We start from the raw sequence: 26,010 nt of genomic DNA, 5'->3' as shown, positions 1-26,010 counted from the left end.
ACGTCAGCGCGCCGAGCCCACGGGCGGACGGCCCCGCGGCCCGGGCCTCCCGCCGCCCCGATTCCGGCAGGGCTCGGCTCCGGCTCCAGCTCCGCCATGGAAGCGCTGCGGGCGGCGGGGCGCGCCGTGCTGCGGAGCCCACGGCTCGCCCGGCACGGCCTGGGGCTCCGGCGGCGGCGCAGTGAGTGCGGGCCGCGCCTGCCGGGGAGCGGGCGGGGGCTGCGGGCCGGGGCCAGGGCCGGGGCCGGGGCCGGGGCCGGGCTCACCTGTGGCGCGGGCCGGGCGGGGCATCGCTCCGGGCCTGCCCCGGTGCCAGTGCGCCGGGGGTGGGGCAGGGAGCCCGCATCTCGGTCTAGCCGGGCCCGGGACGCGGCCGCTGCCTGCTGTGGGGAGCGGTGTGGGGCACGGCTCTGGCCGTGCCTTGGGATCGCGAGCCGAGGCTGGCGGCGCTGTGGGGAGCGGTGTGGGTCCGGGGGACGGGCTGTGGCTGCGGGCTAAGGTGGACTGGTGATGCTGTGGGGAGCAGCGGGGCCTGTCGTCCGGGGTTGGGCTGTAGCCCAGCCGTGGGACCGTGGGCTGAGGCAGGCTGGCGGTGCTGTGGGGCAGCGGGGGGGTGCTGTGGAGCAGGCTGTGGCAGTACCTGGGGGCAGGCTATGAGGCTGCAGGCTGAGGCGAGCAGCAGGGCTGTGGGCTGCTTGCCTGGCCCTCCCTGCCATGCTCCCCTGGCTGCCAGCCTCTTGCCCCACTTTTGAATTGAGGCCACCCACCTTGGGTGGCTGTGACAGGCAGTGCCAGTGATGCCAGGTGCTGGAATACGCTGTACCCCGTCCGCGGGCACTCTCCCCACCCTGTACAGGCCTTGGCCTCCCCAAACCGCTGTGCCTGGTTCTCTGCAGGTGTGCACATGCATGCAGTGAGTGTGGCAGGCCTGCACGTTGTTCACTGCAGGCTGACTGCCATGCTGTTTGTTGCACAGGCAGATCCAAAACTGACCCCACAGACCCAGCTGGAGGGCTGTGCCTATGCTTTCTCAGTCATAGCTGCCCAAAGGCTTTGCTGGAACAGCAGAGCTCACTCTGGCAGCCCCGGCACGTGTGGGCTGTTCTCAAAGTTTGGAGTGAGACAGTGCTCTTCTACCTTGGGGACAGATCCCTGATGCCTGCATGGTCCAAGTGGGTTCCCTGGTAGTTGTAATTTGTGCAGGAGTATGCTGTGCAAATAAGGTCTCCCAATTTCCCTGTGGGTTCAGGTTATTCCAGTTGTGAGCCTTCTGCAAGTGTGCCAGTAATGTTCAGGGAGCTAATCCCAGGAAAGATGAAAAATAACCCTGAAAAATATTAGCTTAGTGTGAACAGGAGATACCTAGGCAATTCCCAGGGAAATGTACAAACCCGGCATTTGCAACAGAGCATGTAACTTCTGTGTTCCTGTTCCTTCCCTCCTCTGTGAGATGAATCCCCAAGAAGAAGAGAAAGACTGTGACTCCCTGTGTCTTAGCCCTTCTGCATATCTCCTCTCTCACCATCCTTGTACCCTTTGGGGTTTGAGGAAAGTAAATGTATGCTAACATCTGCTTCAGCTCTCCTTGAAAATTATCACCAGGAAGTGCTTGGCACAAGAGAAGTGTTTGTGTGTGGCACACTGGTCTGATAACTAAAGCTTTTGCCTTTGATGAGAGTGAACTTGTGGGAGCAGAGGTCAAATGGATGTTTCTGTGGTGCTTGCTTTGTGTGTGCTCTGCCAACAGTAGTGGTGTCGGAACTGACTGAAGAGCCAGGGGTCCTCCTCCTACCAGCACACCCACTGTGTGGCAGAACATGCTGGTGAAACAGACTGGTTTCTGAGGGAAGCTGGAGATGCTGAGGACTGTCCCTAGGGAATCTTCCTTGAGTGAACAGACACTCTGCCCATTGTTGTTTGTTGTTTTTTGTTTTTTTTTTTTTTTCTTGACTGCAGCAGTGGGGTTTGAAAAGAGAGGAAACAGAAGCCGGTGCCCCTTTAATTCTGTGACCTACAAGTAATGCACGTGGGAGCTCAAACAGAATCACAGAATCATTTAAGTTGGAAAAGACCTTTAAGAGCATCGAGACCAACCAATGATCCTCCTCCCTCTGTGCATTGGAGTTCATCCATAAAATGTGTTTTCCTGGAAGCTAGTTTGCATCCTTGAAATACCAGTCTGAGCTCTTCCTTAACATAGAATCTGTGTGGTGGAATTGCTTCCCAGTCACCTCAGCTTGGACTGTGAGTGCTGGACAAGCTACCCGTTCCCTGGCAGCCTGCTGCTGCAAATGATAGCTACCAAAGGGTTTGGCTTTGGTTACACTGGGACAACTTGGGGATTTTGATCAGACCAAGTGTAGCAGCAAATGCTGCTGTTCTTGAGGAGTGCCAGCGGCTTAGATGCGTGAGATGAATGCAGTACAGAGCACATCCTGCTTGTAGTGAAATGGATGAGACCTGGCAATGCAAGGTTTTTGCAGATAGCACTGAACACTGCAGCATCTGAGGCCCTATGCAGATACACGGGAGCTTACTATCTGTGCTGACAGAGCCTGTACCTCCAGGGATGGAGGACTAAAAGCTTTGAGGGTGAACTGTCCTCTCATTCCGTTCCTCTTCCAAGAATGTCACAGGGCCAGGAGAGTGCCCTGCTGAGTGCAGGTAGCAGCACTGCTGCTGGGAGCAGTGAAGCTGCAACAAGGTGGGGTGGCCCTGCTGGGACTAGCCATGGGGCCATGGCATGTGGCTTATGCTGCTAAGGGATATTGTCTTTGCAGAGCTTCCTGAGAGCTGGGCTGATATGCAGGAGCCACTGCTTGAGGGGATGTGCTTCACACTCAAGTATCTAGGCATGACGCTGGTGGAAAAACCCAAAGGAGAAGACATGGCTGCTGCTGCCATCCGCCGGATCGTTGCCACGGTGAGAGCTGGCCCTGGGGCCCTGCTGTACCGGGGTGGAGAAGAGCCAATTCAGAGCCTGCTCTGGGAAGTGTCCATGTCCCAGCCCTGAACCCCAGCTAGGGACCGTGCTGTTCCCAAGAGGAGGGTGGTGTGCAAGAGGCTGGCTGGTCTCTGCCTTGCTGTGGGGAAGCTGTCTTCCTGCAGGACAGCCGCCACTGCCTGCTCCCACATCAGGAACACGGCTAGGAGCAGAGCTGTGCCTGTCACAGCACGGAGAGGAGGGTGAACTATCGGGGGAGGTGGGGTCTGTCCTTTTCTCTATGCATGGCAGTAGTGTGAATGCATTCCAGAGGTGTTCTACGCGGGGCATGCCTGATCTCCAGGCTCTGCTTTCCCATGCCTACAGCCGGGGGTGCAGGGGTGCAGCAAGCCTTTGCAGTACAGGGTCTGGGGGACTCCTGCCAGCAAGGCGGGGTGAAGACCCTTGCCAGATTTGCAGAGGTGTCTGGTGTCTCCCCACTGCCAGGCACGGGTGGGAGCTCGCAAGTTCCAGAAGGTGATTCTGACAGTGTCTCCGAGGGGCATCTCGCTGCAGGATGCAGACACAAAGGAGATGGTTGAGAACATCTCCATCTACAGGTGGGCATGGCGTGTGGAGGGCCTGGATGTTCCCCAGCAGCCAGCTGGAGACTGATGGGATCTTAAGCAGCCAGGGAGGGCTGGGCCTTCTATCAGTGGTACCTTCAAGCTTAGGTCTTCCTTTGGCTCCCTGAGGCCCGGGCCCTCTCCCTGCTGTGCCCCACAGCACTGTCTGGGGCTGAATGCAGGCAGGGTCCTGGGCGGCCTTGAGTTCCGGGTCAGTCCATCTGTCTTTTGCCTGGGCCCTGCTTGTCTCTTCCGACATTCAAGCAGGGTGTCGAGGCTGATGGTTGGAAAGCCTCCACAGCTAGGGCAGGACTGCACGTCTGGCTCTCTGCTCTGACACAGGACTGCCCTTCTGGCTGCAGTGGGATGAGGGTGCCATGGACTGCAGCGTACTCAGGCTCGCTAAAGGAAGTTGCTGTGAGAGCTGATGTGGTTTTTTTTTTTACTGCTGCCAGCAATGCTTTGGCTGGGTTGGGTGTCTGTGGGTGCTGGGTATGAGGGGAGCGTGGCTGCAGGCTGGTGGCTAGATGGGAAGTAGAGACCCGACATCTCCTTGGTGCAAAATTTAGGTGTCGGCACCAGAGCTGATGTGCTAAGGCAGACCTACTGCCTGGCCTCCAATTGTGTCCTTGGAGGCAATCACCCATCCTTCTGTGCTCCTTTTGTCTCAGTGCTTGAGTTCATACAGTGGGGTTGAACTGGGCATCAGAGGACTGAGGAGCACACTGGGGCAATGCAGGAGGGAATGCCTGTGGATGCAGTGATCTCTTACTAGCTGTAGGTGTCAGGCAGCCTCTGGCCCTTTCCGGGCGGTTGGGCTGCCTGATCATCTGGGGCAGGTGAAAGCCTCAGGCTGTCAGCGCTGCTTGTTGGTGTGCTGGGAGCACAGCAGAAGACCTGTGCTGGGGTCCCTTATTCCCCTGAGCAGCTCCTCTCTGCCTGCAGGATCTCCTACTGCACAACAGACAAGCTGCAGAACAAAGTCTTCGCTTATGTTGCCCAAAGCCAGGAGAGCGGGGCACTGGAGTGCCATGCCTTCCTCTCACCCAAGAAGAAGATTGTAAGCACTTCCCTTCTGCTCTTGGCTCTGTGAGGTAAGGGTGGGAGCAAGGGTCTTTCTTCTCCCCCTTCAGAGACAGAAGGCCCTTACCTCTGTGCACCTCAGCTGGAAATGGAGCCAAGGAGCAGATGTGTTCTCATACACTGCAGTGGCGGGTGGTGAGCGAAAGAAGGTTCTTCTCTCCCAGCTCCTCTGGGATCTCCTCTTGGGGATGGCTGGCCCACGTGGGTACACAGACACAGCACTGAGCTCTGGCCTTCCGTGTGCGTGCTCTGCAGGGAAAGGCAGCGAGGGAGGTCTGGGGGCTCTTGGATCTCGTGGCAGTGGGATTGTCTTGGCTTGAGAGCCCAGATGGAAGCAGACATTCCCCCTCTTTCTTGTACACAGGCCCAGGCTGTGACTCTGACCGTGGCCCAGGCCTTCCAGATGGCACTGGATCTCTGGGAAGCAGCACATGCAGGTAGGAGGAATTTCTCAAACATGTCCCTCTGCTTAGCCCTGGGATTGGAGTCTCCAGTGTGGGACCCTGTTTTGGGCTGTGTGGAGGAGAGATGGCTTGCTGCCTGGCTGGTGCAACACACCAAGCAAGGAGTGTGTTGCCCCTGCTGCTGTGTTCTCTGCCACTGCCCCACCTGCCCTATCTCTGGCTGGGGTGGGGATGTCCCTGCTATCCATCCTGAACTCTTCTGCATTGCTGAGCTTTAGCATAGCTCAGGGCCCTGTGGTACCTGCCCTGAGCAGTGATCCCCCATCCTTGTTTGCACCCTTCCCCGAGCACAGCAGGGGTATCTGTCCCTTGCCCACAGTCCTGCCTGTACATCCCCTGCTGGGCCTTCTCCAGGTTGCAGGCACTAACTCTGCTGCTTTTGCCCTGTCCCAGGCTCTAGGCAGGAACAGCCCTTTCACCCTTCATGTGTCTTGGAGAGCAGTGAGCCCGGCAGACCAAGTGAGCCAGCCCCCCCGGGGAGCCCTCCCTTCAGACACCAGTTTGGGGTACAGTATGTGCAAGTCTGGCCCATGCCCAGGGCTGTCTCACATTAGAGCAGAGAAGAGTAACCCTTACGCAGCTCCCTCCTCCTGGTCTTCCAGGGCCTTGTCGGTATCTGTGCAGCCTCCCTCGCACATGGTGGCCTGACATGAAGAGGGGCACTCTGTGCTCTGTCTGGCTCACAAGGCAGGCGTGGTTCCTCAGATGGTCTTTGCTCCAGGAGCTCTCCTGTTAGGCCCAGTATTGCAGCAGCTCTCAGCCCTGCTCTGCTGGCACTGTCAAACAGGGAGCTGGGACCTGCTCTGCACACTTGGTGCCATGGCTAGGGGTGAGACACTGTCTCTGAAGGAGAGGAGCCTTTGTCTGGTCATCATCTTGCCAGCCTGGGCTAAGGCTCAGCCCTGCCCATCTGCAGTACACCTACTGCATGTCGAGACCTAATCAGAGCATTGCCGGTCTCACTGTGTCCCTCCCTGCCCAGGAGCCTCTGGATACTTGGTCCTTGGCCTCATGCTTCCAGCGCTGGCCCAGCCTGGCAGTGCTTGGAGTCATCCTTGCTTACAGCCTGCTCCCAGGTGGTCCTCTTTCTGGCCCTCCAGCTGCAAGATGTGCTCATCCCACTCCTGTCTCTGGGCAAAGGTGCGCTGTGTGCAGCAGCTGTCTCAGCTTGGCAGCTTGTTCCCTGCTCACAGCCTGTGTTTGGTGCTCTGCTGGCTGGAGGGGATGTGAGAAGAGCTGTGGTCTGTTCTCCCCTTGTGTGGCTGTGTGCCTGAGCCCTGAGGATTTCAGCAGCCCAGCACTGCAGGTGCCATCTTTCCCCCTATTGCCTGTAGGCACTCTTTGTCCGTGCCATGCCTGGTGGGTGACTGTGCCTTGTGAAGGGGCTGGGGACTACCCTGCTGCTCCAGAACAGGCTCTGGGCAGCCCAGCCTCGCTCCTGGCAGAGACCTGCCCAGGCAGCGAGGTGTCATGGTGGTTTTTTGTTTTGTTTTGCTTTGTTTGTTTGTTTGCCAGGAGGAGGAAGAGGAGGAAGAAGATGATAACGTCAGTGAAACCTTATCCAGGTAGGTGGTGAGCAGCTGCTTGTGTTCAGGGATCTCTCTGGTGAACCCTGTCTTGTTTCGTTCTCTGCGCCCCATACAAAAGGAGCTGCTGGGGCCACGGGGGTGGTGGGAGGATGGAGGAGATCTGCATGGGAGCAAGGTGGAGTTTCCTGCTGCTTTCTCTGCCTCTGTCAGCTGAGAGGTCGAGTGAACAGGGAGCTGAGGTGCAGATCTTGCAGTTCAGCTTTTGCAGTGGAGCTGTGGAGGACAGATGCTGACCCTCAGGATGTACCCAGAGATGTTACTTGTTTTGTTTCTGCCACTCTTTGCTGAGGCCAGCCTATCCAGACGTGCTTAGAATCAGATTCATAGAATCATTTAGGTTGGAAAAGACCTTTAAGATCATCAAGTCCAACTGTTAATCTAGCACTGCCAAGCCCACCACTAAACCATGTCCCTAAGCACCACATCTACACATCTTTTAAATACCTCCAGGGATGGTGACTCAACCACTTCCCTGGGCAGCCTGTTCCAATGCTTGACAACCCTTTCGGTGAAGAAGCTTTTCCTAATATCAATCTAAACCTCCCCTGGCGCAACTTGAGGCCATTTCCTCTTGTCCTATCGCTTGTTACTTGAGAGAAGAGACTGACACCCACCTTGCTGCAACCTCCTTTCAGGCAGTTGTAGAGAACGATAAGGTCTCCCCCAGTCTCCTTTTCTCCAGGCTAAACAACCCCAGTTCCCTCAGCTGCTCCTCATAAAACTCGTGCTCTAGGCCCTTCACTGGCTTTGTTGCTCTTCTTTCAACACGCTCCAGCACCTCAATGTCCTTGTAGTGACGAGCTTCTCAGGTGGGACTCAGAGTTGTCCCTCTCCTCCCGCTGATTTCACTGGGGCTTGGGCCAGGATGGAGGGCTGGTCATGCTGACTTCTGCGTGGACTGGGGCCTGGGGCTGAGTTGCTGGTGTCTGTCCTGTGCTTGGGAGGAGCTGATGGTACCAGTCCAGCAGTGGAGGATTAACCCGTAGGTTTTTGCAGAAGTGCCTGTAGTGATGGGTGCAAGAGGTCTATTCCATTGTGGCTGTACTCCATGTGCCTGGCAGCTGGCACCTGGCTGGGGTCTGTCAGCGCCGCAGGGCTGAGCCTGGTCTGAGCTGGTGTCAGCCGGGAACCAGTGCATGCACAGACTGGAGCTATTATGTATGTGGCCCTGTGAAGTGGCAGCCCTTTGTATGTGGGGGCTCGTGATGGGAAGGAGATGTGGCTTTGCAGTCTCGGGACAGGCTGGCCTGGGGAAAGGGTTTGGTAGCAAGTCGGATAGGGCCTTCTGCACTCTCAGTGCCTGGTACTGCTGGGCCATGCCTGCGTTGTCAGGATCATGAGCATGCTGCATCTCTCAGCAGGCTTTGCTTGGGGTATGATGGGTGCTCTGTTCTCTTCCAAAGCAGGATGGAGGAGCTGGGGAGAGGAGCCCACAGCCCAGCAGGTAAGTTCTTTCCTTCAATGCTGCTTTGCTGCATTCCCCAGCATGTCCTCTGCAGCAGGAGGGGGCTGATGGCTCATGTGGGAAGGTCTGCTTCCCCTCCCAGGCTGTGCTGGGTTCCTAACCGCATGCCTCATGGACTGGGTCTTCCTCCCTCTTGCTTTCCAGAGTCAGCACCTCTTGTGCCCAGAGCAAGCTCTCCTACTGCACAGCTACTATGCTACCGCTTGGGGCAACCCCCAGACAGCTGGAAGGGGCTGGGAGGGGTTGGAGACCTCCCCACAACTGGCCCCAGGACTGCTGGCCCCAAGACTCCCCTGGGCTAAGACAAATCTCTGCAGCAATGGACCAGCCTCTCAGGATTCACCCTGTGCCTGCACCCGGGCCAGACAGGGCCTGCCGCTGCCACCGGCACTGCCCACCAGGCACGGGGTCTGCTGGCACCGCCATGCAGTGCACAGACTGCAACACCTGCTCCTTGTCCTGCTCTCCACTTGCATGAACCACCTCAAACTGCCGCTGCTCCCTGCTCCCAGCTCAGGCTGGTGGACCGGTGCTCCTCGCTCTGCCCACTCCCAGTACATGCAGAGCCACCCCATGTCCTCTGGGCCTGCAGGATGCAGCCAGTGCGCCTGGGAGCGCACTGTGTCTGACCTGCCTTGCTTGTTTCTCCTGCCTTGCTCCTCATTGCGGCAATTGGGTACCAGCTGAGGCTGAGCAGCCTCCTGGAGATGGTGGAAGACTTGCTCGGCATGTGGGATCCTCAGGGAGCAATAGCTCTTGGCCTGGAGCAGTGAGTGAGGAAGGCTTTGCCCCTGCAGTTCAGTCCCACACCCTCTCACAAGTGAAACGAGCTGGTTTTTAAAGGAAAGCTCTGCCTTTATAGGGAAATAAACTGAGTTTTTTACTGTTGTCAGTTGGGTTTGAGTGCTGGATGGGGTACCATGCAGAAGTGCTGTGCTGCCTGCAGTGAGGGCCTGGGCTGTGCCCTAAGCTTATGGAGCCTGTAGCTGCCCTAGAGCTCCCATGTCTTCCTTGGCTGCTGGCCCTGAGGGAGCCGTTCTCCCTGTGCTGAGGGCTGCTGGGCCCAGGGTGGCCCTTGTTATCTGGTGGGAGCTGGTCCATGCTGTGCTGGACTGGTGTGCCTTGAGCACCTGTGAATGTCATCTGCACCGATGGGAGCTGACAGCTGACCATGCTGAGGCCAGGGTGGACACAAGCCCGCTGTGTGCCAGCTGGTCTCAACCTCTCCCCCTGTGTGCCTGCTCTGCTCTGGGGTGCTTTTGCTCTGCTGCACGCCTGCCTGTGGTCTGGAGACACAGGCAAGCCATGCACTTGGTTTCCTTCTCCAGATAGAGCAGGGGAGGCTGCAGCCAGCAGGATATCTGGTTTCTCCAGCAAGTAACAGTTTACAGCTGCTTTCTGGCTGAGGACCTTGCTGCTGGGTTCTTGTCACATTGCAGCACATCTCCCGTTTTAAGGCTGGTGACACTTGACAGCCGCAGCTGAGCAGTACTCACTGTGTGCAGCCTGGGGCAGCAGAGCTGGTCTCCCAGCGAGTGCTGTGGGCAGGTGCTGTGGCAAAGGCTTGCACTCTGGGGAGGCTTGGGTCCCTGCAGGTCAGTCAAGAGATGCGCACTGTTTTTCTCACTTGTGGTTTTGCATGTTGAGTCCTGTTCTCTCACAGCTGAGGGTACAGAGCAACCTGTAGATGTTATTGGGGTTGCTAGGGTGAGCAGGTCATTGTCAGCTTCCAGCACTGAGGGATGGCTGACCTGTTAGTGGTGTGGGTTTAACAGCCCTTGATGTGGCTTCCTGCCCTGTGCTGAACCAGGCTGCTTGACATCCATGCTGTCCTGCAGCCGAGTACTGCAGGTAGTGCTGAGGGGTGGACAACGCTGCTGCTAATGCCGGCACATGCTGATTGCTTCATTCACCCTTTGCTCTTGTCCTGTGAATAATTGTTCACCATCTCCTGCCACTGGGGAGGGCAGTGGGCTCTACCCTGCTGCCTGGTAGCTGTCACATCTCCAGACAGAAGTGCTCCAAGCAGTTTAACAGCCTCTCTCCCTGGGACTCATGGTTGCTGCAGTGTGCTCTTTGCTGTGACTATGCTGAATGGTGCAGCCCTGTATGTCTTCTTGTAGGGCTTCATGGGTGCCAGTTCTGACGTTACTCCTGGCTTTAACCAGCTATTGCTGCAGTGAGTGAATTGCTTCCCTGCCCCCATCTCAGCCTTGTGTGTGTGAGACCTTTCACCAAGCCTGTTCTGTTTTAGCGATGTACAAGCTAGCAATGGGTTCACCATCACGCACGCATGTGCTAACACTGTCCAGTGTCTCTTAAATTGGTGTGCCAGAATTGCTCTGCGTGAGCCACACAGCCCTTTTCTTGTGCCACTGTGGTGCTGGTGCTGCAGGGTGGGTGGGTGTGTGTGTCTCTATGCATGTGCATGTCCTGCTCTGCCCTGGACTGTGTCAGGCATTTGCACTGTCCTGTGCTGGTGCTGCCAGACTCATTGACAGGGTGTGTGCTTGTACGTGCATCAGAAAATACCTTTGTCCAATATTTGTGCTGCCTTTCCTGTGCAGCACTCATCCCTGCATCTCCCTGCCTTCCTGTACTGCCATGGTCTGAGAAAGGAGTGGTGGCTTGGGTTTTTTTTTAGGGGGTGTGTGTCTTTTTTGCCTCAACACCACACCCTGATTTTACATTTAATGTGACAGACTTTTATGCTCCTTTTTTATTTGGCCACAACCACTGCATTTTGACGTACATTTTTTTGGTGCCTCCCCCAGCGCCTTGACTCTGCTGCACAGTCATGCACCTTGGTTTCTTTGTGTGCACCTCTGGTCTGGTTAAAGAACTCACAATAGTAGACATGTGTCTGCTCTGACCCTCCAGGATAGCACCTCTAAACATTTTCCAGGGTACCAGAGCTTTTTAAAAACTCTTGTATTTCCCTGACAGCCCTAATTTTTTTAATGTACCTCCCTAAAAAACAAAAGTTAGCTGGCAAAACAAGGTGGTTTGTCTCTTTGGAGCTATGGCCATGCTCCCTGCAGCCCAAGTTACAGCACAGCAGCACTTGCACCCCACCACCATGGTGCTTTTGCTCCTCAGGTACCCCTCTCCTCACCTGATCAGGGAGCAGCACAGCCCCCTCCAGCCAGCAGCCTGCTGGAATCTGGCCTCATCCTTCTTCCTGACCCTGCTGCCAGGGTGTTTCTGCTCTCTGCAGCCTGGTTTGTTTGTGCAGAGAAAGCTGCTGTGATGCCATCCTCAGTGGGACAGTCTGCAACTGCAACTTGTCCATGGCCCAGCATGCAGCACTGGCACTGGCACTCCCTCGAGGGCCAGAGAGGTGTGCAAGACAACCTTAGAGGACCTGCAGCTCTTGCCCTTCCTTCTAAGGGCCATACACACATGGTCAAGAAGTGCTAGTACACATACGCGTGCGCACGCACACACACACACGGAGACCTGCAACTCTGCAGGGACAATGCTGCCTTTGAGCCAGGATGCTTTTATTGAAAAGACCCTGCCACAGGGAGTTGCTTATCCTGTCCCTTCCCCACCTAGTCCTGCAGCAGGAGCTGAGCAGCACCTGGAAGGAAGAGTCCTGAAAGTGCTTTACTGGGAGGTTTATTCCTGGAAGACACTGGATCCTGTGATGCTTGAGTCCAGGGCTGCAGAGCCAGCACCGCAGCTCAGTGACAGGCTGCAGAGCAGAGCATGGAGGGAGAGCAGCAGCCAGGGCACCAGCTGCCATCTCTGCAGCAGAGAGCCTCCTCCTATCACCCTGTTCCCTCCTGCTGCCAGCAAGAGGGCACATCTGGGCCCAGTCCCAGCCTCGGACACAGCAGTGCAGATATCCAGTGAGAGGCTTCTGCCTGCAGGCTCTGGGGAGCAAACAAGCACAGTCCAGACATCACCTCTTCACCAGCCCCAGGGTGGCGGTTGATGGCTCATGTTTTCCTTGCAGGAGCAGGCAGGCTGGGCAGATAACAGCAAGCCAGCAGTCCACCAGCTCTGGGCATTCAGGGCCAGCCCTTTCCAACAGGTCTGTGTCACATCAGCCAGCCTGGTGCAGGCCATGGGACCAGCTCCAGGAGCGGAAGCATTAGCAGTGACCATACCCCCACAAGACAGAAGGAGTCAGGAGCAGGATGTGATGCTGTTGAAGCTAGGGTTGTCCGCAGAGTGGTGATGAACTCTGCAGTGCACACCCTGCCGAGCCCACTGAGACCTTGCTGGGCCTCACCACATTATCTCCTCCAGGCAGCACAGGCATTGCACTGCTCACAGGGTGCTCAGCAGCTCCCCCACAAACAGCTTGAATGTGACAGGGCTGAGCCCTGCTAGGGAAACAGCAAAGCCACAGCCATGCCCTGGCGCTGCCTGCTCCCATAGCTCTGTGGGGCTTACGCCACCCTACAGAATGGCTCCTACCAGCACTCCCTGCCCTGGTTGCACTAGGCTGGCCAGGCACCGTGGCAGCACCAGCTCCTCGTGCTTGTTTGTGTATTTGTCCCCTGCAGCAGGGAGAGGCCTTGAAGCCCCTGCGTGGCAATGATGGGGTGCAGTGGAGCCCCGTTCTCCAGCAGGGATCCACCCTTCAGCTGTGCTCGCTGGGCCCAGCCCCACAGACAAACCCTCCTGCCACCTGGCCACGACTTCCCTGACGGCACTGGGACGAATGCCTGCACTGCCCCATCCCCTCAGCCTCGGGGCCAAAACGGGAGCAGCCCCCGCCCCCTGCAGGCAGCGCTCCGAGCCCAGACACAGTGGCTGAGAACAAGGTCTGGTCCAGGCTGCCTGCCAGACAGGCGTCCGGTGCCACATGGTTGCACCCAGGCCTTTGGCCAAGCCAGTGCGCAGAGACGTTGCCTCCCCTCAAGCCAGCGCACCAGCCCCTCTGCTCCCCGGGGCTTGGCCCCCCAGCTGGTGGTGTGGCCCCCCCACCCTTTCTCAGCTCCGCGCTCTGCAGTGGCAGGGGAGTGGGGCCAGGCGTGTGGGATGGACAGGGCCGCGCACTGCATGCATGGCTGGGAGCCGGCTCCATGCACATCCCTGGACAGGCGCCCTCGGGAAAGCGTAAGTTCTGATACATGGATCTTCGCATGCAGAGTTCCAGGCTGGGCGCCTGGTACTGCCTCTTCTTCCAAGGCCTGCTTTGGCTCTGGCAGGATGCCCAGGACCCCAGACGCAGAGCTGGTGCTGCACTTACACCTCGATTATATTGACCGAGGGAGACTTCTTCTATGAGAGAAAAATCTGCTTTAAGGCTCTGCTTTGCTAAGCCCCTGCTAAGACCCCATGGCAGAGCCCCCAACCTGCCACGGCAGGCACTGAGACCGGCAGACCTCCTCTGCAAAAGGTCTGCCAGCTGCAGCTGAGCCCTCTGCCCTGAGCCGAGGTGTGGGTGAGCTGCAGCAGAGACCTGGCTTCAGCATCTCCCTCAGCAGACCAAGGGAGCTAACCCTGAAACCCTGGCCTTTTGCACTGATGTGCTCTCCTGGCAGAAAGGTTCAGGTAGCTCAGCTGCATCGCCTGGTGCCTCCCTCTAGGTGAGTCCCGTCAGCCACACACTTGCCTCTCCAGGAAGCCTTTCTGCTCACTGCTGTGCCCCAGCACTCCTGGGTGAACCAGCCCCCCCCGCCCCACACTCTTCTGCCTGCAGGCCTTGCAGATGTCTGGTGACTTCTATCTGGTCCCTAGTGGTAGCCATGCTAGACCTGATGCCCTTGGACAGGAGGTAGGTGCAGGGTCAGAGCAGAAAAGGTAAGTCAGGGGGGCAGAGTAAGGTAAGTGGGGCAGAGAATCCACAAAGCATGGGATGACTGGCGTGGAGGGACAGATGAGGCCTGCTGAGTGCCAGGCACGTCTCACTGCCATGCCCCTCGTGACAGCTCTGGCGCGTGCCAAGGGTACTAAAGGCTGCAGGTGGCGACGTGGATTGTCTCAAAAACCGTTGCAAGCATGAGCAGGCACTTTCCTTTACACTAAAAGGAATGTGCTCATTGAAGAGCACAACAGATACGTGAATTCAGAGAAGGTACTAGGAAGGGAAGGGTTCCTGGTTGCTGCACATGTGCCCAGGGCCCAGTCCCAGCCTCGGACACAGCAGTGCAGATATGCAGTGAGAGGCTTCTGCCTGCAGGCTCTGCGGAGCAAACAAGCACAGTCCAGACATCACCTCTTCACCAGCCCCAGGGTGGCGGTCGATGGCTCATGTTTTGTAGCTCAGCCCTTTCACGCTGAAGCAGGGTGGAGGAGGCAAGTGTCCCCATGACCACACTTTATAACAGGGCTCAGATGAAGAGCTGCACTGTTGTCTGCTACTTTACAGCAGCTTGGCCCTGAAGTCAGGAGGGGAAGCTAATGCAGAGCTTTTTCTTTCCTATACCTTGTTCCCAGCTTTGTAATTAAGGACTGCAAGAATAAACTTGCAGTGTTGTCACCTGCAAGGATGCCAAGAGTATGGTGAAGGCAAAAAGACAAACTGGGGTGCATCAGCCCTGTACAGGTTATCTTTGCAAGCAGCAGAAACGGGCCTTTGCACCTGCCTTTGCAGCCCTATATGAGCAGGGTCAGTTTGGAGCAGGGATCCAAGAGGAGGGATCTTTTTGGCAAGGAGTAATCAGGAAGCTGGAAAATCTGGAGGAGAACTGGGGCCTTGAAGTCCAAACAGGAAGTTTCTGCTCCTGACATCCACTGGAAACCAAGATGTGGAAGCAGAGGGGCAGTTAGGCAACACAGTGAGAAGAGTTCCCATCATTGATAGAGGAGGCAGATGAGACACAAGGAAAAACCTAATGCAGGGTCCAGTTAGAGCATGCGTATCAGGGTTATAAATCACCGTCTTTGTCAAGTAATGAAGGGAGAAGTGTCAGCTGCTGAGGGAACAGCCAGATGAAAGTACTGCTCCCTCCCCATCTGTAGCCTGGCACAGTACCTCCATTAGGGTGGGGAAGGGGCTCTGGGGTGGTGTGGTGATGGCCTGGAGCAGGCCCCAGTGAAGGCAGAAGTGAGCAGCGATAGACCAGTGCAGGAACCATAAGAACAGCTGCCCAGCTTGTCCGCCTCCTGCCTGAACAGGTAGGAGCTAGGCCTGTCTATGGGATGCAGAAGAGGTGCAGCCTTGGAGGGGCACGGTGAAGGGGCTGTTACAGTGAGAGCACAGGTACCACCCTGCAATGTGGGAGCTATCCCAGCTGATAGATCCTGCTGTCTCTTCCCATGTTTTTCCTGCAGTCACCCACGGGGCACACACACTGCCCCAGAGAGACCAGGGCTCACTGCACCCTAAAAACCCTCAGTTTTTAGGGTGAGAGCATGAGCTGGGGTGTTTCTGCTTCTGGAGAGAGCCAGAACCTGTCGAGGCAGCAAGCCACAGCAGATGTCATATGCCATCCCTCCTGCCAGCCCTCGCCACTCACCTTGTTCCGCAGCAGCCCTCCGCTCGGTCGCTCTGGCGTGCTGTGCTCCGAGGATGGCTTTGTCTTTTCCTTGTTGTTGTTGGAGTCGTTGTCCTTGATGATGTCATACTGTCTGCAGAAGAGGGCGATCACAGCTGCCGAAAGACAGGGGATGAAGGACTCCCTCACACTGGCTGCCTCCTGCCTCCCCTCCCCACAGCATCCCAGCTGGAGAGCAGTCAGGCCCAGGGCACCCTGGCATGCTGGTCACCCACACTCTCCGTCAGCCTGGACCACCCCAGGCATCTTTGCATGTGTGGCCAGGCCAGTCTCCTTGGGCAGACGAGGCACAGATGTGGCTAAAGCACATGTGAGGTGCTCGGTGCCTACAGCTCAGGGGTCTGAGGCCAAAGGCAGATGTTGAGGCACTCGGAGAGGGACAGCCCTTGAGGTCAGTGAGCAGCTGAGTGGGTTTCTAAGTGCCTCCAGCAAGGCACTAGTTATTGGTCCAGTGCTTGCGACTCTCACAAAAGCTAGCCCTTGGCTTTGTCCTGTCTTGCAAACTGACTGTGGGGTCAGTCGCTCTGTCATGGTTTTACAGCACCCATCTCACGCAGCACACGTCCCACACCTTGGGACCCTGGAGGCAGGACTCTCGAGCAATGCTTTGAACTGTAATCATTAGATGCGTTGGACCCATTCAAACCACAGTGCGATATCACAGCCACCCACAGACTGGACCTGATTTCTCCCTGTTGGCACTCGGACACACCAACCTGCACGAGGTGTAAGCTAGCAGCAGCCATCTTTTATTTTCTTCCAGTGCACTAGAAAAGGGTTCAAGGCCAGGACAAGGGGAGATTCCTGCCAGATGCCACTAGAAAATCCACATTTACTGGGAAGGGAGTAGGGGACAAATGACTTCCCATTCACAGCAGCTGCATGTGACCAGTCAGGAGCTGACTGTTATCTCTTAGGCTTCCTGCTGTTTGCTAGAGCACTGGCTTTAATCAGGTGCTGTACAGAAGCAAATCACCCATCTTACAGTTTTAGCAGATTGAGGCACAGCCACTACCAGCCAGTGCAGCGATATTATCAGATGTCAGACAAGCTAGCTAAGGCCCAGTTACAAGATAGTTAATGTCAGAAGGGATGCTCCCACCCTGTAATTCTGTATTACTTGGGTCCCACATTGTCTCCTGCTCTTCCAGCAGAGCAGTCAGGCCAGCCAGCCCACATGCTCCAGGCCATCACTGCTGAGCAGTGGTTGTGGTTGCTCCTTTTACCCCACTGGCTTGAGCTCCTACAGACTCAATGGACTTACTGGAAAGGATGCCAGACCCATGCCAATATGCCTCTGCACTCTCTTGAGCCCCATCTTCTTTGTGGACCCTGGATTGCACCTCTGCTCCAGCCTGCTGGAACATTGCTTGTGGCACTCACCTGCCCACATGAGCAGCACAGCCACGATGATGATAATCTCGCCTGTCTGCAGTTGCCTGTCTTTGTCCAGCCCTTCCATGGTGATGTCACCTGCAGCAAAGAGAACGCAGGTGGGGCTGGCAGCAGATACCCTCCCAGCAGAACCTACTTCAGGACCAGCAACACTCGAGGATCTGAGGAGCTCCAGAGGAGAGAGGCCCACCTCCCCCAAACAAGGACGGGTGTGGGATGACACCTTGGCTGGGGAGAGGACATGCAGCCTATGGCTTTCCTGTGTTAGATAAACCATCCTCGCTACCAAAGGCAGTCAGGGATTCTAACAGCTTGTTTGGGTTCTAGTAGGGACTGCACAATGCATGGGAGTAATCACTGAGGTTACTTCCTATGTAGGGACCAGGGCAGGTTAGGAAGGTCCTGAGTTGAACACAAAAGTTCTGAGGAAAGTAAGCCATCTGCTTGCCCTGTTATACCCTTGTCAAGTCCCCCTCTTACGGCTACTGCTGGAGACAGACTCCTGTGCCCAGTGGTCACCCTCTGGGCATCCTCTCTCTTGGATGCTTGGATCAGCTTTCATGGATCAGCATGTAGGCAATCCCAAGGCAAGAAGGCACAACATGGGTATGAGGAGGAAAGGACACTGTGGGGCTCCGCCATTTATCCTTGCAGGCTGGGAGATCTGAGACCCCGTTTAATATTTGCTTCCTACAGGCAGCAGCTGAGCAGGCCACAGCAGTTGTCCTGGCCACAGCCTGCTTAGCTGAATAGGGTGCCAAGACCTGGGATAGGAGGGCTGTGAATCAGGGCTTGGGGACAGTATCATGGCCATAGTGGATACAGCAGCAGTCTGTACAACCCTGCTACCCATTACGACTCTGTGTGTCCCAAGCAGCCTGCTGCTCAGGACAGCACCTTCCTCGCTGGCTGCTGGATCCCTGCCCGTGTGCTGTGGAGATCTCCTCACTGGTGTGGCCCCACCAGCGGCACCTGGGCGAGCTGGAAGGAGCTGCCTCACCTTGGTTGGAGCTGTTGGAAGGGAGGCGGTCCGTCTCTTTCAGGGTCCGGAAGTGGACACGCTTACTGGCCTGGCTCTCCCCGTACAGGCCGATGCTCTGCACCTGGATGATGTAATCAGCATCCTCCGCCAAGTCCCACAGCACGCAGGCCCGGTTGGTGGTGTTCACCTCCCGGATGAAGCGCTGCATCTGTCCATCTTGCCGCTGCCAGAGTGAAGAGCTGTCATCCCCAGGAGGCTGCTCCCAGCTGCACCAGGCACAGGCCCCTCTCTGCAGGGCTGTGCTGGGCAGCCCTTACTCCTCCCTTCCCGGGCAATCATCCACCCCTGGGGTGGGCCAGGCTGGCCAGCACTTTGCTATGCAGCATCCCTGTGTGGCCTGGGAGCCAGGCGCCTCCCTGGAGAAGCCACCATCGTCTGGGGCTGTGGAGGCAGAGCAAGGCAAGCAAAGAAGGGTTATGTCATGGCTGAAGCACCATCCTTATCTAGAGAAATTGCAGGGAAGCCACTGGAGGGACAGCCACCCCCAGCACAGCCCACGGCCTGCTGCCTCCCACCAGGCTGGATGGCTCAGACTGGGCGCCCTGGCAAGGGCTGCTCAACAGCAGAGGTGTCCTCAGGCAGGTGCCAGAGGAGCTCCAAACTGTGGCAAAAGGGCTGACATAGGAGCATGCTGGTAATCAGCGAGAGGGGTTCCCAGCCCCCTGGGGACAGAGCCTGGATACCTGCTGTAAGATGGCATAGCCGATGACCACGTCTCCTTCTGGGACGTCCCAGGAGACTGTGGCAGAGTTTGCCTTCAGCTGCGTCACAGTCACGTTGACAGGGGACGGTGGCCTGTCTGGGTAAGCCAGGGACGGACCAAGGCAAGGCACAGGAAAGAAGCAAAAGAAGATGTCTCAGAACAGGCACTCGCCCCTGCACACCACCATGGGGGACCTCTCCAACATCTGCCCATGGCAGCACATTGGCCAGGGCTACAGGGAGCAGCTTCTCCGGTGAATCTGTCCCCCGCAGAGGAGTGGCACAGCAAGTGCACGAGGCTGAGCCCCTGCCAGCAGCAACACATGCACGGGATGGTGCTGACTGGGCTAGTGGGCAGCTGCCCACTGTGTGTGTGGGAGGTGTGCAGGCACAGAGCTACTCCCTGCCTGTGCAGCTACCCCTCTCTGGCACCCACTGGCTTTGGCAGTCTTCACTGTTTGGCCAGGACTCCTCCCTGCCTGGCTGTTGGTGAGAAATGTGCTTACTGCACACCTCACCCTCTGCAGTGTCCTACAGTGGGGAAAGAGGACAAGCTCACGAGGCATCTGACTGGCTCTTCTCTAAAGGGCTTGCTTGCAGTGGCAGACATAGCCCATTGCTCATAATACATGTTCCACGTAAAAGGGATTTGCAGCGCTGACCACAGCCAGTGCCCAGGCTGCCAGACTCAGCTAAAGACATGAAGGGCCCCCAGTAGGCTCCTTCCACCTTGCAGACATCGAAATGGGAAATGCATGAAGGCCTGTCCTGAGCAAAAAAGAATTACAGAGTTTAAGAGACTGTCATGGCAATTTAACTAGTCTCTGCAGCTCAAAATCACATGAAAAGTCCCTGCAGCCTGTCTCAGAGCACTGCAGAGACCCTGCTGTCAGAGACGAGAATGACATTCACATCAGCTCTTCACGAGGGCATCTGCTTGCAGATCTGAGGTACCTTCACTGCTGCTCAGATGTTCATCTGTTGGAACTTCATTCAGCTCCAGCACTAGCAGAAGCAGGGCTGCCTGGCATGACATGCTCCTGCTCAGCCTGGGCACAGAGTAGATTCTTGGCCAGGAAGTCCCGTGTTTCTGTAGGATCCAGAACGTCCAAACAAATCCTACATTAATGCAATTATTCAGCCAATACTGTGATGGTAAAATCAGACTCCTCTAAGCTCTGGGGCTGCCCCGTGGATGTGCACATCACGAATGCCTGGCACACCACCCAGAACTGCGTAGGAAGCAGCCCAGACACAGTATTTATATATCAACTGTGACAGAAAAATAGGGCAGCTTGGAATAAACACACTATGCAACTCAATCTGGCCATCTCATCTGCCTGGCATTACTCCCTCCTCTAAAGTGGGGAGGAAAGCCCAATGCAGAAGGCAGAGCTGACTTTCCCAACAGTGTAATGCCATCAGCTGCAAAGCTGGCAGCAACACTTAGCCGTTCCTATCTTTCAGAGAGCTGGCCTGATTGACCCATGGTCTGCACCATCACCATTTTGAGATTTCACAGCACTAAGGGCATGGCAGGATCCTATACAGGTACACAGACCTGCATACAAAGCCAATTTTTGTCTGGAAATTAGACACAGGAGCACATGAAGAAAGACACTGAGGCTGCTGTTCATGTGTCCTCTCTCCCTATAAATAATATAATGTCCTTCTACAAGCTGCTTCTGTAGCACAAGTTCAATGCTGTGATTTATATAGATAGAAAAAGAGCCCCAGAGGGCACCTGAGAACAAGAAAAAAGACGACCATAGACACCAACAACAACCACAGTTAGAGGGACAAGGAAAGGTCATTTCTGCAGGTCAGCTATTTAAATGCATTCATTCACATTTGAATATACCCAGCTCCATGACAGATCTAACCAAGAGAAGGCTGTGATTCCCACTGAGAAATGCAGGTTTGTGGTCAGCCACGGGCGACTAAGACAGATAGGAGGGTCACCCACAGAGCCCAGAAAACACCTTCTCAGAAAGACACTGGGGCTGAGTGCATCCCCAACAGAAGCCTGCCACATCACCAGGAGATAGAGTCATTGGAGACAACACGAACAAGGACATCACAGGATGCTGCGCCCTCTCTTCCAGAACAGGAGGCTGGAAAACTGGAAAGGATTCAAAGATACACTCGAATATCCTTTATCCCATGAAGAGTGTGTCTCCTTAGAGTTTTGCCAGTGGGACTCTAGTTCATCACCCTAACCTGTGAGAGAGAGAGCCTCTGAGCCATGTCCTTATCTGCACATCCTGGTCTCCCATAAGCCAACAGCAAAAAAATAAAGCTGCACTCCCCAGACCTGGCCACTGTATTCTGTGTGCACAGGAGCTGAGGTCCCCACAGATGTGGTCTGGTTTTCCGCTCCAGCCACGCCCAGTGTGCCAGTTAGTTGCTGCAGCTGAGCCGTAGTCGGCACCCTGTCAGCTAGCTAATAACTACTCCCTTGCACTGCCCCAGGCAGAAGCATTTCAAAGTGTGTGTGTGTTGGGGGGCTGCAATGTTTCTGCTAGCCTTCAGGCGTAAGAAGAACAGTTGTTCAAGGCTACCACTATGCTAGCAAATGTAATGAGGTCAGGAACAGCCCAGGAATCCAGTGGTGGAGACTGGTCCCAGGAACTGCTTAGGTCTGAGCCAGCCAGCATGTGCCCAAACCACTCTTGGGCATGGCTCAGGAGTTAGCATGAGCCATGAGCCATTCCTAGTAGGTAGCACTGACATGCTCCCCTCTTTGGAACTCATGAACTTAATGCTATGGATGTGGCCAGACCCTGCCAGCTGGCCTCAGTTCAAGAACAGGACCTGGTGCTTCACAGGATGCATCGACAGTAATAAATTAGGTAGCTTTTTATATCTAACAGAATGAGAAGAGGTCTGCACATGCCCAAAGTGCGCAGTTGGACTTCCCAACCTTTAAGTGTATGTGTGGAAATTAAAGGCTGGGTCTGACATCTCTGCAACGCAAAAGTCTGTGGATGAAGCTTGTAGCAGGCTCCCTGCTCTGCACAAGAATTTTCTAGGCTTCTGCAGGGAGCCCAGCCTGGCCCAGCCCAGGTTTTCGGGCTGGGGATGCTGAGACATGGCCCTGGGGCTGAGTCACTCTCTGATTTGAGAACAAGGGCACTGCACTGATCCATGAGCCATGCTGCTGGTCCACACAGGGCTGACAGTATTGCTTGAACTGTACTTAGCCAGAGCTTGCACAGACCGTGTGTAGGGACCTTCACTCGCTGGCAGCAGAAGGGCATCCTAGGGGGGACACCACATCAAACTGCAAAGACAGTACAGTCAAAGCCAGCATGATCCGCTATTATACCCAGAGCCAATCCCCAAATGTCCCAAACAGAGAGAGAGGAGAGCAAGAGCTCGTGGAGGCATGGCGGAGCCACAGTGCGTGTGCCTAGTCAGTGCTTCAGACCTCATGCATCGTAAACACACTTTGTGCAGGCTCCAGGCAAGCAGACCTGAACCTGTGTGACAGTGGGACCTGAAGGTGTCCAGGCTGCAGTTCTTCATTGGAAAATGAGCGTCCCTTCATCAGCTGGTAGTTCAGCAAACTGTAGAAAAGACGTTTCTGAGGACACAGGATTTGCACGCCTAGCAGGAAGAGGCAGGACAAGAAGTTTCAGAAGTCGAAACTAGAGAAGTTCACCCTAGAAACAAGGGGCAATGTTTAATCCGAAAGGTATATGCAAGGTGAGACCTCACTGAAAGTCGTTATGACAAGACCTCCAAATGACAGCTCACAGCATAAAAAGCTTTGCATATGATCCCCACGTTAAGCCTAACGTTCTCCAGCCTGCTCTGCAGCTGATGTCAGAACAGTTTCATGCCAGAGCTGTTGCCATAAAGATCTGTGAGTGCAAGGGCTCCAAAAAATATACTCTCTGAAGCCAACTATTAAAAACATTCCTGTAAAGCCAAGATGCTCCAACACCCTGCTGGGCTCGCTGGGAAAAGCATGCCACAGTTAACTCCTGCCCAATACATTAATTGCTAATGATTCTGCATCATTTATAAGTTATCCAGCTTCACTTTTGATTAAAGCCGTATTAAGAAATGGGCACCACCACAGAAAGAGCAATCACTTACTTAAGACCTGGCACACCTTTTTGTCCTGTTAGTACAGCAGTGCATTCCTTTCAGGCCTGCTGAAGAGGTGGGAAGAGTTGGTCCTGCGTGCTGGAGCCAGCAGCACTGCAGCCTGAGGCTGGGCAGCAGGGAGGGCTGACCCGTGGGCAGCCGAGCACTGGACTAGATCTGCCACGCAACCTGGCTTGGTAGGTTAGAGAAGGGGCCAAACAGATGCCCCTCGAGAGTGATGTTGGCAGATGTACTGCTGCATAGGGATGGGGCACAGCTCCACTGGTGCCCTCCCCATCCTGCTATGACTCTGGAGAGGGGACCTCACCTGCCCCTTGGCTCATGCCCTTGGGACTGCTGCTCAAGGGCACCCAGATGTTTGCCTAACTTATCCCTGCAGTAAGGAGGTAAGCATCAGACTGCACATCTAAAAATAAGTGGCCCCTTTTTAACAACCCTGACTGCATTTCTTCTGAAACTGTCAGGCCCTGGAGTGCATACTTTGCAAGGAGACTGAAAACATGGCAGAACATATCAGAACATGTCTGATACTTGCAATTCGATTTAATACATCAGTAACCTGACAAGGGGCAAATAGACAGCAGATGGCTGCCACTGACACAGGGTCATTCAGACGAGTCAGGGGAAGAAGGGACAGAGGTACCCTGGGTGCCGACAGACCTCGGTGTCTTACTGAACGCTAGCCCCGAGAAAGCAAGGCAGGAGGGCACGCAGGAACGCCTGTCAGCCAGGGACCAGCTCACAGCCCAGCCTACAGCACTGGAGCATCCCTGCCCAGGGGCATTCTCTCAGGACTCGCTGCTGACTGGTGAGGGGCAAGGATGGGAAACGGGGAGGCCCTCCTCCGCGGGGGCACAAGGAGAGCCCGCGTTTCCCCACCGCCTCGCCCAGAAGCGGGAGGCTCCGGAAGCCAAAGCCGCAGGCGGCGACTCCAGGTGCCTCCGGGAGAGCCTGGTGCCCTCCACGAAGGGCAGCACGGCCACACGATCGCACCCCATCCCACGGGGAGGGGACGCGACACAGCCGACGAAGGCTGGCTTGGAGGCCACGGCGCCCCGGGCCGGGCGCAGCCCCGGCGGGGTTGCCGGGGGGGACAGGGCCAGGCCCCACGGGGTCGCGGCCAAGGCCATGCCGGGGACGGGGGAAGGCCGGCGGGAGGGTCCGGCGAGAGGTCCCACCCCACAGCAGGGGCCGGCGCACGGCGTTCCGTGCCGGGGCCCGGCGAGGGGCGGCGGACTCCCCGGACGGCGCCCGGCGTGTCCCCCGCCCGCGAAGCGCCAGCCCCGCGCCCCCGCCCGGCCCCGCCGCAGGCGGCAGCGCGGGCGCCCGGGGAGCTGGGCGGCTCGCCGGGCCCCACGGCAGGGAGCGGGGCGACGCGCGGCGTCCCGTCCCGTCCCGTCCCGTCCCGTCCCGTCCCGTCGGCCCGGCCCCACTTACTGGCTCGCACGAGGCAGAGGTCGCAGCTGAAGAGAACCAGGACGGGGTTGAGGAACGCCGAGAAGCGGGCCATGGCGGCGGGCCGGCGCAGGGGCGCCCCGGACTGCGGCCCCGGCCCGGGCGGCAGCCCTGGCACCGGCCCGGCTCCCTGCGCCGCGGGACGGAGCGGGGCCGAGCCCCGGCCGCAGCGCGGGGGGGCGGAACGGCCGCCCGGACCTCCCCCGGCTCGCTCCGCCCAGCGCCGCCCCCCGAGCGGCACCGCAGCGACTCCGGCACCGCCCCCCAGCCGTACCCCGAAACGGTCAGCACCGCGCCCGAGCCCCCCGAACCGTACCCCCAAAATCACCAGCGCCGCCCCCGAGCCGTACCCCCCAAACGGCCAGTGCCGCCCTCGGGGACTGCCAGCGCTGCCCCCCACCCCGTGCCCTACCCCCGTAACCACCAGCCCTGCGCCCTGTGCGGTTCCCCAGTAGCCACCAGTAACCCCCCGCATGCTGTACCCCCAGTAACCACCAGTGCCGACTCTCCCCACGCAGTCTTCCCTCACACCGTGTGTTCATGCGTGTTTTGTTACACAACGACCCTCCTCGCTTGCACTGTCCTGATGTGGCACTTCCCATGCACCCACGCACTCTTTCACAAGCCCATGGCTCCTGCCCCGCGGGTTTGTACTAAGGCTGCATGTCTCATGGCAGCACAATGCTTCCTCGGTGTCTTGCTGGGGCTGGTTGCATGCTCTGCCCTGCTGCAATGGCATCGATGTGCGGAGAGTGGCTGGTCATTGTACAAAAGGATGGTGTCAGTCTCCAGGACCCTGGAGGCTCCTGTGCCGGGACGACCTCAGGCTGGCTGTTCACTTGCTGTGCACACAGCAGGACACTTCATGGGAGCGCACAGGGCCATCCCACGCAGCCCCCTGCCCATGCTGCTGCACACAGCTGTGACAAACTGAGAGGGCCCTCAGTCACCTTCCTGTCCTGCAGAGAGTTCTTTGGCACCTCTGGGGCGGGCACTGCAACATTGAGCCATTTGGCACAGGTGTAGGTGGTGCTGGCCAAAGCCTCAACCCATGGAGCTGTGGACGCAGAGGGGTCACCCACCAGACTGATCCGTTCTGTGCAGTTCTGATGGTCCTCACTCATGTGTACGGTCATCAATTAATGAGTTTATCCTTGCAAAATTCCCCTGACCATGGCCACCCCAAGGGTCTGTCTGGGCCTTTGGCAAGAGCTGGCCCCAGTAGAGCTCTGCTTGCTCCCCAGGGGTTGTGCCTGGGGACAGGGTTCTTGCCAGGCACGCGTGGAAGAGAGCTGCAGTTGGAGATGCTCCTGCATCATGGCACTTGAGTGCTTGGTAATGGGGACAGCCACCCCAGAACGGCCTCCCTTCTGCCACATATTGTGCTGCAGACCTATGTCCAACCGTGGGTTCTTGCTCACCTGCTAGAGAAGTCTGAATGGAGGCAGTGACACTTTGAAGTATTGCTGAGAGTAATTTTTATTAATTTGTGGGATGCTGGCTATCCTGGAGGTAACTTCATCCTCATCGTAGTCTAGGCTGTTGCTCCCTCAGGCTTAGGCACAGGGCTTTCTGCAGGGCCAGCTGCGCTGCATTGCAGTCCACAGGCAACAGTTAACTGTAAATGCCCATGTTCAGGTGCCCCTTCTTGCTTTCAGTCTGACCAAACAGGTGTTGTGTGGAGCTGCAGGGT

The 26,010-nt window shown here is 56.8% G+C and overlaps 2 protein-coding genes across 10 annotated transcripts; one reads left to right on the top strand and one right to left on the bottom strand.

Moving 5' to 3' along the window:
• The first annotated feature begins 16 nt into the window (after nt 1-16).
• LOC142079963 (low density lipoprotein receptor adapter protein 1-like) lies at nt 17-9,038 on the top strand. 5 transcript variants are annotated; one of them, XM_075144647.1, is made up of 9 exons: nt 17-181; nt 2,781-2,923; nt 3,431-3,543; nt 4,495-4,609; nt 4,997-5,069; nt 5,490-5,602; nt 6,612-6,661; nt 8,089-8,129; nt 8,295-9,038. In XM_075144647.1, exons 1-9 carry the CDS (start codon nt 97-99, stop codon nt 8,450-8,452), a joined length of 891 nt encoding a protein of 296 aa, XP_075000748.1. In that variant the 5' UTR covers nt 17-96; the 3' UTR covers nt 8,453-9,038. The 5 variants fall into 5 exon arrangements, with proteins under 5 accessions (XP_075000748.1, XP_075000749.1, XP_075000747.1 ...); XM_075144648.1 differs by having other exon boundaries at nt 20-181; nt 8,092-8,129; XM_075144646.1 differs by lacking the exons at nt 17-181; nt 3,431-3,543; nt 5,490-5,602 and adding an exon at nt 410-2,113.
• A 1,807-nt stretch (nt 9,039-10,845) lies between these two features.
• FNDC4 (fibronectin type III domain containing 4) lies at nt 10,846-24,432 on the bottom strand. 5 transcript variants are annotated; one of them, XM_075144654.1, is made up of 6 exons: nt 24,300-24,432; nt 18,728-18,843; nt 18,003-18,207; nt 16,991-17,080; nt 15,569-15,702; nt 10,846-13,385 (listed from the first exon to the last, which is right to left on the bottom strand). In XM_075144654.1, the coding sequence occupies exons 1-6, from the start codon at nt 24,370-24,372 to the stop codon at nt 13,353-13,355; spliced, it is 651 nt and encodes a 216-aa protein (XP_075000755.1). In that variant the 5' UTR covers nt 24,373-24,432; the 3' UTR covers nt 10,846-13,352. The 5 variants fall into 5 exon arrangements, with proteins under 5 accessions (XP_075000755.1, XP_075000754.1, XP_075000756.1 ...); XM_075144653.1 differs by having other exon boundaries at nt 10,847-13,388; XM_075144655.1 differs by lacking the exon at nt 10,846-13,385 and adding an exon at nt 14,706-14,843.
• Between the last annotated feature and the right edge of the window lie 1,578 nt (nt 24,433-26,010).

Source organism: Calonectris borealis, chromosome 3 (genome assembly GCF_964195595.1).
Source record: "Calonectris borealis chromosome 3, bCalBor7.hap1.2, whole genome shotgun sequence".
NCBI classification, from domain to species: Eukaryota; Metazoa; Chordata; class Aves; order Procellariiformes; family Procellariidae; genus Calonectris; species Calonectris borealis.
The sequence above is the reverse complement of the archived record's forward strand: the minus strand, read 5'-3'. Positions and strand labels throughout refer to the sequence as shown.